The sequence below is a fragment of the Loxodonta africana genome, chromosome 19 (assembly GCF_030014295.1).
Source record: "Loxodonta africana isolate mLoxAfr1 chromosome 19, mLoxAfr1.hap2, whole genome shotgun sequence".
Lineage (NCBI taxonomy): Eukaryota > Metazoa > Chordata > Mammalia > Proboscidea > Elephantidae > Loxodonta > Loxodonta africana.
The window spans coordinates 885,184-897,372 of record NC_087360.1 but is presented as its reverse complement, the minus strand read 5'-3'; the positions used below and the strand labels follow the sequence as shown (position 1 = coordinate 897,372).

Here is a 12,189-nt window from a genome sequence, read left to right as displayed (position 1 = left end):
AGGTACTGGTTCGGTCATTTCATCGTGAGGGCACACTTATGTAACATCAAAGGGCAAGCACGAGTGTCCCTAAGTGGGACAGTTATAACTCAGGGACTTAACCGTATTGTTCATTCTTGTATCCCCAGTGTTTCAAGTAGTGCCCGGCATAGATAGTGTTTAACATTTGTTGAATAAATTAATTAGTGAAGTAATTTTTTTTCTAAAGCAGATGAATTTGGTAGGGACCTAGGCACATAAGGTAATTGGTAATTAAAGATTTTGATACCCACTGCCGTCAAGTTGATTCCAACTCATGGAGACTCTGTAGGGTTTCCAAGGCTGTAAATCTTTACAGAAGCAGACTACCACATCTTTCTCCCGCCGCGGAGTGGCTTGTGAGTTAAAACAGCTGACCTTTCAGTTAGCAGCCAACCGCTTAACCACTGTACCACCAGGGCTCCTTAAAGACAATGATGTAGGTCTAATATATATGCATGGTGTTTGGGTGTTTGCTCTGTGTGCCTACATATACAGGAGTGTGAGTGGTTAAAAAGGGGAATGCTCAGCAGTAGGCGAGGTTTGCTGCCAGTCTTGAACAGGGCAGGTGGAGATGGGAGGGACAGAGCAGCCGGACAAAGCGTACGGCCACGTGGGAGGCGGGGCGCAGTGCTTCGGCCTTCGGGGGAGAATGTTGTTGCTGTGTCAGGGAACAGCCGTGCGAGTTGGGCCTTCTGCACTCATGGGGTATAGTGGGTGTGATGTATTGGTGGGGATCAGCCTGAGGTTCTGTCCACCTTTTTCTTTTTTTTAAATGTCGCCTAGTATACTCCATTCTGCAGGCTCAAGGCTTTCTTCATTTCTGGAAGATTCTCAGCCATTAACCTTTTCGATTACCACCTTCATTCTTGTTGCCCCTTCTTTCTGAAACTGCTCTCAGATGTCTCTCAGCTTCTCGGTTTCCCTTCACAGTGCTTGGTTTTCACCTGTACTGTCTACCTCTGTCTTTCTCTGCAACGATCTGAGTGATTTACTCAGATCCCCTGTCAAGAGAGAACTCTTCTCTTCACCAGTTGTTGTTGTTAGGTGCCGTGGAGTCGGTTCTGACTCACAGCAACCCTGTGCACAACAGAACCAAACACCGCCCGGTCCTGTGCCATCCTTATAATCATTGTTACACTTGAGCTCATTGTTGTAGCCACTGTTAGCCCACCTCGTCGAGGGTCTTCCTCTTTTCCGCTGACCCTGTAGTTTGCCAAGCATGATGTCCTTCTCCAGGGACTGATCCCTCCTGATAAAAATTTATATACACCTTGCTGTATACTGTCAGTTTGTCGTACTGTGTGGGCTTGCGTGTTGCTGTGATGCTGGAAGCTATGCCACCGATATTCAGATACCAGCAGGGCCACCCATGGAGGACAGGTTCCAGTTGAACTTCCAGACTAAGACAGACTAGGAAGAAGGACCCAGCAGTCTACTTCTGAAAAGCATTAGCCAGTGAAAACGTTATGAGAAGTTCATATACATCTTGCTATATACTCCTAGTTGCTCTCCCTCTAATGAGACGGCGCACTCCTTTCCTTCCACTCTCTCTTTTCGTGTCCATTTGGCCAGCTTCTGACCCCCTCCTCTCTCCCATCTCCCCTCCAGATAGAAGATGCCAACATAGTCTCATGTGTCTACTTGATCCAAGAAGCTCACTCCTCACCAGTATCATTTTCTATCCTATCGTCCAGTCCAATCCCTGTCTGAAGAGTTGGCTTTGGGAAAGGTTCCTGTCTTGGACTACCAGAAGGTCTGGGGACCATGACCTCTAGGGTCCTTCTAGTCTCAGTCAGACCATTAAGTCTGGTCTTTTTTCGAGAATTTGAGGTCTGCATACCACTGCTCCCCTGCTCCCTCAGGGATTCTCTGTTGTGTTCCCTGTCAGGGCAGTCATTGGTTATAGCCAGGTACCATCTAGTTCTTCTGGTCTCAGGCTGATGTAGTCTCTGTTTTATGTGGCCCTTTCTGTCTCTTGGGCTCATAATTACCTTGTGTCTTTGGTGTTCTTCATTCTCCTGTGCTCCATGTGGATTGAGGCCAATTGATACATCTTAGATGGCAGCTTGCTAGCGTTTAAGACCCCACACGCCCGTCTCTAAAATGCCATGTTCCCTGTTCTTGACTCACCATCATCCCTTCTTGTTTCACGATGTGCTTCTCTCTTGTATCTCTTCAAGAACTCCAGTCGTGTTTGCACTAACGTCCTTCCAAAAGGTCTGTTTCTGGCATGTAGATTCCCCTGTTTTGTCCCCTTCCCCCCACCCTATTTATGTTTATTTGTGTTTCAGTGGTTATCTTGTGTGGGAATTGATCTTTTCCTTCTCTGTCAGGGAGTTTGTGGGTGCTTAGCCCTGCCTTGTGGGGTCCACGACTCAAGATAGGTTGTGTTTTTTCCTATTGGGATCCCACAGTCCCAGTGCTGGTGACCATGTTTGCTTGGTTCCAGTTGTGTAGGTGGATATGCTTCCTCCCTCTGCAAAGGACAGGTGCTGGTTCCAGGCGGCAACCCACGGTAGGCTGGTGCAGCTGTCTTAGCCTCTGTCAGCAGCTCGGGAAGAAGAGTCCTAGTCCCTGGCTCACTTGGGAGCCTGGCTGTGGTCCTCACCCACACTACAGAGATTTGTGTCCTCGTTGCCTTTAGGAGTCAAGGTTCTGGCCCTTGGTGCTTTCTTCAGGACCCCACATCCTTTGGGCCAACAGTCTCACCCTGGCTGTGGTGTCTACTTCACTTCTAGACAACAGAAGTTTTTCTCTCGTTTTGGTACATTATGATTTGTAAAAATAAAACTTTAGGATAAATTATGTTTGGAGTGGAAGGGATTTGCATTTCCTTACTTTGCTATCTTATTTAGTTAGTTGTTTGTTTTTTAATTTACACATAGCAGTGTCTACTTTTTTGGTGAACAGTTCTGAGACTTTTTTTTCTTTTTAATTTTTGTTGTGGTTTAAGTAAAAGTTTACAAATCAAGTCGGACTCTGATACAAAAATTTATAAACACCTTCCTTGGAAAACTTTCCTTGGAAACTGTATGGGGCAGTTCTACTCTGTCCTGTAGGGTCACTATGAGTCAGAATTGACTCGACGGCAGTGGGTTTTTTTTTTTTTTTTTGGTTTATGTACTCCTAATTGATCTCCCCCTAATGAGATAGCACGCTCCTTAGTTCTCAGACTTCTGACAGATGCACAAAGTCGTATAGTTTTCACCATAACTAGGATGCAAAGCAGGTTCTTAAACCAGCATATCCCTTTGTGTGCCACCTTTTAGCCAGTTCCCCCTGCCCACGGCCCCAGCCATCTGTCCTGAGTCTGTATTTCTGTCTTCTCAGAATACCCTTTAAGAGGAGTCCTGCAGCGTGGGGCCTTTGGAGTCTGGCTCCTTTTATCCTGCTGCTGCGTGGAACAGCCCCCAGAGAGGTTATAGACCCCCGAAGGGGAGACTTGGCCCAGAGTAAGAGCCCTGGCCGGGCAGTTCCCTGTTGCCCTCTAGTTGTCTTTTTCTTAAGATTACCTGTGTTGGTCATCTAGTGCTGCTGTAACAAAATAGCGCAAGTGGATGGCTTTAACAAAGAGAAATTTATTCTCTGACAGTCTAGTAGGCTACAAGTCCAAATTCAGGGTGTCAGCTCCAGGGGAAGGCTTTCTCTGTTGGCTCTGGAGGAAGGTCCTTGTCATTAATCTTCCCGTAGACTAGGAGCTTCTCCGAGCAGGAACCCTGGATCTAAAGGATGCACTCTGCTCCTGGCGCTGCTTTCTTGGTGGTATGAGGTGCCCACTCTCTGTTTGCTTCCCTTTCCTTTAATCTCTTGTAAGATAAAAGATGTACAGGCAACACCCCACAGAAACTCCTTTTACATTGAATCAGGGATGTGACCTGAGCAAGGGTGTTGCGTTCCACCATAATTCTTTTTAAGCGCAGGCAGATTTTATGATTTATAACACATAGGAAAATCACAGAATGGAGGACAACCACACAGTACTGGGAATCATGGCCTAACCAAGTTGACACGTATTTTGGGGGGACACAATTCCATCTATGACATCGCCCCCTCCGTGAACTTCAGGGTCTGAGACGTTGCCTACGTTCTGCTCCAGGACTCCCTTGCCACATTGTTCCTAGCTCCTGTAATGGACTGGACCTCCTGAGAGCAAGGACTATCTTACCCAGGCTTCCTCTTCCCGTGAAATAGCAGCTGACACTTAGCTGGGGCTCAGTGTTTCTGCGTGGAGTTAACACGGGGTGTGCTTTGCAGTGATGTAGCTAGAGGTTTATAAGCACTTGCTGGCCAGCGAGTGATTGGACAGTTTGGTTCCTGTGATGCAGGGGTTGTGGCTGCACTCCTGCCCGCACAGTGATTCCGCAGGGGTCCCTGGGTGACCCTGGGCCACACATGGGCGCCTGTGACAGGAGCTGACTGTCCTCCAGAGGGTGATGGATGAGCAGAGTGGGAAGTGCTCGCTGTGAGACATGGTGGGTGTAACGGGACTTGGTGGGCACTGTGGGACAGGGCGGGTGCTGTGGGACACGGTGAGTGTTATGGGACTCAGTGGGCGCTGTGGGACAGGGCAGGCGCTGTGGACAGGACGGGTGCTGTTGGACAGGGCAGGCGCTGTTGGACACGTGGGTGCTGTGGGACACAGTGCCGTAAGGAACATTCGACCCACTTGGGGGCTGGCAGAGGCCTCCAGGAAGATGTGTGCAGTGAGGAGCGTGACCTGGGTCTGGTTGCCAGTTCAGACCTTGCTGCGCACTCACTGGTTGCTTGGCCCTGAGCAGCTCACAAATGGGAATAACAGCAGTACCTGCCCTGCAGCGGTGTTGCGCGGGCTCCTGAGACAGCTCACGCTATGACTTCACTGGAAGGCTGGTGTGAACGCTATCGGATAGCACTACTGACGGTTACCGTTGCAGTCACTGCCTGGGTCCCCCTCCTGCGTGCCCTGGCCCCTGGGCCCAGGAGTGAAATGGAGGGCACCCTCCGCACCTAGGCTGCGGGGGCGTTTTCGGCGTGCCTTCTCGGTGTGCGCATCTGCAGTGGGAACACACGCCCGCGCTGTCTTTGCCCAGTCGCGGTTGTGGTGAACGATCCAGGCGATTGTATCTGCTTCAGTAACTTGGTTTTCACTCTGATTTTCTTAGGACAACATTAACTTGGATAGAAAAGGGGGGTGACGATGCACCATGGCAGCGGCCCCCCGAGCGCCCAGCACCAGCTGCAGCGGTCCCGCTCTTTTACTGGCGGCAGCGAGGGTGAGGAGCAGCAGCCCCACTCCAGTCTGCCCCAGTCCCCAGCCACAGCCTTCGCCCCATCCGCCAGCCCGTCTGCACCCCAGTCGCCCGGGTACCAGATCCAGCAGCTGATGAGCAGGAGCCCGGTGGCCGGGCAGAACGTGAACATCACCCTGCAGAATGTGGGGCCAGTTGTGGGAGGCAACCAGCAGATCACGCTGGCACCCTTGCCGCTGCCCAGCCCGACCTCACCCAGCTTCCAGTTCAGTGCTCAGCAGAGGCGGTTTGAGCATGGGTCTCCGTCTTACATCCAAGTCACCTCTCCACTGTCCCAGCAGGTCCAGACCCAGAGCCCTACCCAGCCCAGCCCTGGGCCGGGCCAGGCCCTGCCAAGCGTGCGGGCCAGCGCCTCGGGCCCCGGGCTGGGCCTGTGCAGCACCAGCCCCACAGGCGGGTTCGTGGATGCCAGCGTGCTGGTGCGGCAGATCAGCCTGAGCCCTTCCAGTGGGGGGCACTTTGTGTTTCAGGAGGGGCCCGGCCTCAGCCAGCTGGCCCAGGGCACCCAGGTGCAGCTGCAGCACACAGGCACACCCATGGCCGTACGGGAACGGAGACTGTCGCAGCCTCACGCGCAGTCTGGAGGCACCATCCACCACCTGGGGCCCCAGAGCCCAGCTGCAGGTGGCGCGAGCATGCAGCCCCTGGCCAGCCCTGGGCACCTGGCCACGGCCAGCCTGCCGCCCCAGATCAGCAGCCTGATCCAAGGGCAGCTGATGCAGCAGCAGCAGGTGCTCCAGGGTCAGCAGCTGAGCCGGCCCCTGGGCTTCGAGAGGACACCAGGCATGCTCCTGCCGGGCGTGGGCGGGTCCTCAGCCTTTGGCATGACGTCCCCGCCCCCGCCCACCAGCCCCTCCAGGACCTCGGTGCCACCTGGTCTGTCCAGCCTTCCGGTCACGTCTGCAGTCGGCACAGGAGTGAGGAAATCAGCCAAGAAGCTGGAGGAGATCCCCCCGGCATCTCCAGAAACGGCCCAAATGAGGAAGCAGTGCCTGGACTACCACTACAAAGAGATGGAAGTGCTCAAGGAGACCTTCAAGGAGTATTTGATTGAACTGTTTTTTCTGCAGCATTTTCAAGGGAACATGATGGATTTTTTAGCATTTAAGAAGAAACATTATGCCCCATTGCAAGCATACCTTAGACAGAATGACCTGGACATTGAAGAGGAAGAAGAAGAGGAAGAGGAGGAAGAAAAATCGGAGGTCATCAATGATGAGGTACGTAATCAGTAGTTTAACCGTCTAGAGGACGTATGCTAAGCAAAGCAGAGTCTGTGCAGCAACAGGAACTGAGAAAATCACTCGCAAGTGACTGGGCTTTTTCTAAGATTTTGGCTTCATAAGGATTTGACCCATGAGTCAAAGGAAAGAATGCACTTTAAGCTTTTTTCCTTCATGGAAAGGAAGATCTATTTCAGAAGAATAGTGTGTTGGGAGGAAGATAAATAATATTGCTGTGATTAATGGTTGTTTAAAATCCAAATATTTTCATCTAGTACCAAGGCCTCATCTAGGCTCAGAGAATGAATCCGATGTGATCCGGGCTTTCCCCTGTTAGCCTAGGTGGGTAGGTGTTGGCTAGAACTTTGACAGTGAGCATAGGACCAGGTGCGGGGACTAAGAGAAGGGTCTCCAGAAGCCAGACCTGAAGTTTTAGCCCCATTTGGCTGGTATTCCAGGTTCACATTTTAGATAGTTCAGCCCAGAAAAACCTTGTAAACATTGCTTTTAAAGAAGGAATTTAAGTTTCTAACCTTTTACAGTACATCAGCTGTATTATAAGTTATTATAATAGTTATTATGTAACTTAAATACGGCAAAAAAACTACATTTGAGAATTTTTTCAATTTTTAGGTATAGTCTTAGGTTTTACATCAGATTTCAAACCCTCAAACTCTCGCGATTACCTACTGAGCTATAGCTAAGATAGAGTCTCCTTTAGGCAGTGTACTTTTTGGGTGCCTGAAATCGGTGTTTCATAAACCCCCTCATTGAGATTTGTCAGTACCAGCGAATTCCTAAGGTACTTTTCCTGTTCCCAAGAAAGCGAACCATGGGAACAGGTGGACGGTCTGTTGTCCTGTAGTGCACTGTATTTGTGCCTTTGTGTCATGTGGTGCACACTATGTTGGTGGAGCTCATTTTGTTTGATGATACAGTGAAAACAACCTAAATCTCTGTCAGTTCTTACCGTGCAAAGAAATCAGCCTTTGGTGAACAAAAGCTAGTCTCTTTGCTTCAGCAGTCCTCATGACATTTATGGATGTATCTGTGTGGCTTTGCCATTTGTGTTTTCTTCAATACTGTTCCAGGATGAACCATTTTTATTCTTCAAAAGATTTATCTGATTATTTTGAGGGTTCCACCTCTATTGCCATGAGTAGTATATTCAGTCCTCTTTATGTTTGTACCAGTGACACCAATGTTGTCTGTAAACTCAATCCGTCTTATCTGTGCTTAAAGAGAAGAAAACAATCCTTTTAAAACATCCTGCTGAAGTGGCCCTTTGCCATTCTGACCCTACGTCTAGTAGGGAACAGGATGGCTGTTGTGCAAATTGCCCATACAGATGTCAGGGCTTTTGTTACTGGAAGCCTGTCTGCCACTCCAGTTTTAAAATTGGCAGTGAGAGAATCTGAGGGTGTCTCCCTGGTGACTCATACTGGCGCTTCTGCGAGGGTGGCCGATGAGTGAGGTGTCACGTGATAAACTCTGTGAGCTCAGCATCCTTTCACAGGATTCCATTCAAAACCGTTCCATTTTTAAACACCGAACATCCGTGAGCTATCAGCAATGAAAGTCTAACAACATTTTGAGCAGTCTTAAAAATTATGTTGCCTTTTTTTCTCAAAATATTTCCTCTCAGGTAAAGGTTGTGACAGGAAAGGATGGGCAGACTGGGACTCCTGTTGCTATAGCAACCCAGCTTCCGCCAAAGGTTTCTGCTGCTTTTTCATCCCAGCAGCAACCACTGCAGGTACTTTTCGATGGTTCTCAAATGTAGTCTCATCCCAAACTTTTCTTTCATCCAGAATATTTTAACCTTCAATTTACTATTTGCTCTTCAGCATTTTTTTTTCCAGAGCCCATTCCTTATTTAAAAAAAAAAAAAAAACTTCCTGCATATAAAATTTTAAAACTAAATTGCATGAGTAAATGACAACACAGACCCTAATGCATTATTTTTTTCATGTTGACCTTAACGCAGTAGTAGCTTTTAGCATGCATGCCCCCTGCCCCTCCAAGCCCTGTTGAATGTGTGCGCAGGACTTCCCGTGTGCTGTGCTTTACATGTCGTTCCTCCTCTGTCTTTTGACCTGTGTTTTTGAGAACAGTGCAAAACAGAACAAGACAAAAAGATGTAAGGGGATCAGTTGGTATTTCTGTAGCTAGGGGAGAAGCTCAGGTGAATTATGCCTCTGAAGCCGTGGGGGTCATAGGCTTTAAATGAATCCTAACTGAATGTGAACTAGATTATCGTTAATTTCCTGAAGATCATCTAGTGTTACCTTAGTGATGCCAAAAATTAAAAGTTAGATCAAATTCTAGGAATTTTGCAGTAGATTTTGTTGAGCTCAGAAAGCAATTTCATCTTTGTGGTGACAGCGTGTTTTGTTATTTCTCATTTTGATATGTAATTTCAAACCTACGTAAAAATTGCAAGAATAGTACAAAGAACTCTCCTATACACTTTGTCCCAATTCAGCTATTGTCAGCTTGTCGACCCATTTGCATTATTCACTCTTTCCTTTCCTCTCTCCCTCTGTGTGTGTGTATACATGTGTGTATATATAGACGTATCTCCTCCAACCATTGGAGAATAAGTTGCAGACAGTGTATTATGCCCCTTTATCCCTAAATACTTCAGCACATATTAGGTAAGGCTGTTAGGTAAGGGTTATCTCACCTAACCACAATACAACGATCAGGATCAGGGAATTTTACGATGACACAAGACTATTAAATAGCCCACGGTTCATGCCCACAGTGCGCCTGTTGTCCCAACAGTGTCCTCTGTGGCTATTTCCCGAGCCCAGGACCCTGTGTTTCCTGATCTTTAATGTGTACCAGTTCCTCAGTCCCTCATGACCTTGATATTTCTGAAGGGTACAAGCTGGTTGCTTTGTACAATGTCTTTTGATATGAGTTTGTCTAATGTTTCCTGTGTTAGACTCGTGTCATGTATTCTTTTTTTTTTTTTAATTGTGCTTTAGGTGAAGGTTTACAGAGCAAATTAGTTTCTCATTAAACAATTAATATGCCTATTTTGTGACATTGGTTGTCAACCCCACGACGTGTCAACACTCTCCCCTTCAGACCTTGGGTCCCCCATTTCTATTCGTCTAGCTTTGCTGTCCCTTCCTCCCTTCTTGTCCTTGCTCCTGAGCTGGTGTGCCCATTTAGTCTTGTGTACATGGTTGAGGTACATGTATTACTGTTTGTTTTGTAGGCCTGTCTAATCTTTGGCTGAAGGGTGAACCTCAGGAGTGACTTCAGTACTGAGTTAAAGGGTGTCCAGGGGCCATACTCTCAGGGCCTCTCCAGTTGCCATCAGGCCAGTAATTGTGTCATGTATTTTTGAGAGGAATGCATGGATATGACAATGTATCTCTCAGGGCATCGTAGCAGGAGGCCATGGTGTCCGTTTGTCCCACACCTGGTGACGTTAACGTTGACATTTGGTGAAGGTGGTATCCACCAGGCTCTTTCACTAGAAAGCTATTGTTTTTTCCTTTTGTAAAATTATAAATAATTTGGGGGAGATACTTTGAGACTGCATGCATGTATCCTCATTATATTTTCACCCACTGATTTTAGCATCTGTTGATGAGTCTTGCATGAATCAGTTACTGCCTTAAAAATGGCACAGTGTATTGTCTAACCTCAGTATCCCTTCTGTGTTTATTAGTTGGCATTCTGCTGTAGCAGGAGCTCTCCCTTTTCCCCCAATTACATATTCAATCCTGCGTAGATTCTGATTTTAGTCAGTGGGTTATAGTACATCACTACCAGTATTATTTTTATGTAATTTTATTTCATTTACATTCAGTACAATTCACTCTTTTTTGTCCTCAGTTGTGTAAGTTTTGACAAATGCATAGAGTTGTGTAGCCATTATCGCAATCAAGAGACAGAACAGTTTCATTGCCCCGCAGAAGTTCCCGCACACTGCCCCTTTGTAGCCAGACCCTCCCCCCACCCTTAGTCTTTGTTCTCCATCTCTGATTTTGCCTTTTGCAGAAAGAAATATAAATGGAATTATCCAGTATGGAGCCTTATCAGTCTGTCTTCCACTTAGCACAATATAGTTGAGATTGCCCATGTTGTTTTATTTACCAGTATTTTGTTGAACATCTTTCCATTTGCCTGTTTGCATATCTTTTGTGGTGAAGTGTCTGTTCATGTCTTTTGCCCATTTTTTTCATTGGGTGGTTTTCTTTTTGTTTCGACAGTTCTTTATGTAATCTGGATACAGGTCCTTTGTCAGAGATGCAGTTTGCAAATATTTTCTCTTATTCAACGGCTTGTCTTTTTATTGTTAACACTGTCTTTCACAAGCAAAATTTTAAATTTCAATGAAGTCCAATTTATCAGGTTTTTTTTCCTTCTGTGGATGTACTTTTGATGTCCTGTCTAAGAACTTTTAGCTTAACCCAAGGTCACAAAGATTTTCTCTTATGTTTTCTTTCTAGAGGTTCTATAGTTTGTTCTACGTTTAGGTCGGTGTTTCACTTTGGGTAGACTTTTGTGTCATGTGGGAGGTGTAAGTACAGGCTCTTTTTTTTTGGCATATGGGTGTTCAGTTTTTCCAGTACCGTTTCTTGAAGAGACTATCCCTTCTTTGTTGAATTGACTTTACGTCTTTGTCAAAAATAAGTTGATCATATTTGTGTGTGTGTGTTTCTGGCCTCCCTCTTCTCCTCCGTTGATCTGTGTGTGTGTCTGTGCCAGTGCCACGCTGTCTTGATGACTGTAGTTTTGTAATAAGTCTTGCAGTCAGGCAGTGTGAGCTCTTCAACTTTGTTCTTCTTTTTTAAAATTGTTTTTGCCCCTTTAGCTCCTTTCCCTTTCCATGTGAATTTTAGGTTCAGCTTGTCGATGTCTACAGAACACCTTGCTGGGATTTTGATTGGGATTGTACTGAATACGTTGACCAGTTTGGGCAGACTTGATATCTTGGCGATACTGAGTTGTCGAGCCCATGAACATAGTATAGCTCACCATTTATTAGGTCTTTGATTTGTTTCATCAGTGTTTTGTAACCTTGAGCATACCAATCCGGTACATATTTTGTTAGATTTATAACTAAGTATTCTAATTTTTGTCTGGTACTATAAATAGTACTTCATTTTTTTGAGTGGGGTGCCGGCTGCTTGTTACAAATACATAGAAACACAGTTGATATTTGAACTGGTATTCTGCAACATTGTTAAACTCTTTCTTACTTTCAGGAGCTTTTCTGGTAGATTCCATGGGATTTTCTGCATAGACAATCATGTCTGCAAAGAGAGCGAGACTTTTTCTTCTCTTTCCAATCTGTGCCTTTTCTTTCTTTTTCACCCGGTTGCGCTGACAAGGACTTGCAGTGTGGTGTTGAGCAGGAGTGTCGTGTTGCTGACCTTCGGCAGAGCGTTCAGTCCTCACCTTAAATGTGACGTTAGCTGTGGATTCTGTGGATGTTTTTTTATCTGATTGGAACCCTGGTGGCGCAGTGGTTAAGAGCTCGACTGCTAACCAAAAGGTCGGCAGTTCAGATCCACCAGCTGCTCCTTGGAAACCCATGGGGGAGCTCTGCCCTGTCCTGTAGGACCACTACGAGTCCGAATCGACTTGGTGGCAGTGGGTTTATCAGATTAAGGAAGTTCCCTTCTACTCCT

At 46.8% G+C, this 12,189-nt stretch overlaps 1 protein-coding gene across 12 annotated transcripts in view; it reads left to right on the top strand.

The window, feature by feature from the left end:
* EP400 (E1A binding protein p400) overlaps positions 1–12,189 on the top strand; it is an 86,406-nt gene that overhangs the window by 3,828 nt on the left and 70,389 nt on the right. For 7 of the 12 annotated variants that reach the window (XM_064272007.1, XM_064272006.1, XM_064272013.1 and 4 more), the window contains exons 2-3: positions 5,163–6,529; positions 8,178–8,288. In XM_064272007.1, coding sequence (XP_064128077.1) covers positions 5,198–6,529; positions 8,178–8,288 — 1,443 coding nt within the window. In that variant the 5' untranslated portion in view covers positions 5,163–5,197. The remainder of the gene's footprint in view (positions 1–5,162; positions 6,530–8,177; positions 8,289–12,189) is intronic. The other 5 variants (XM_064272012.1, XM_064272009.1, XM_064272011.1 and 2 more) reach the window with 1 other exon arrangement.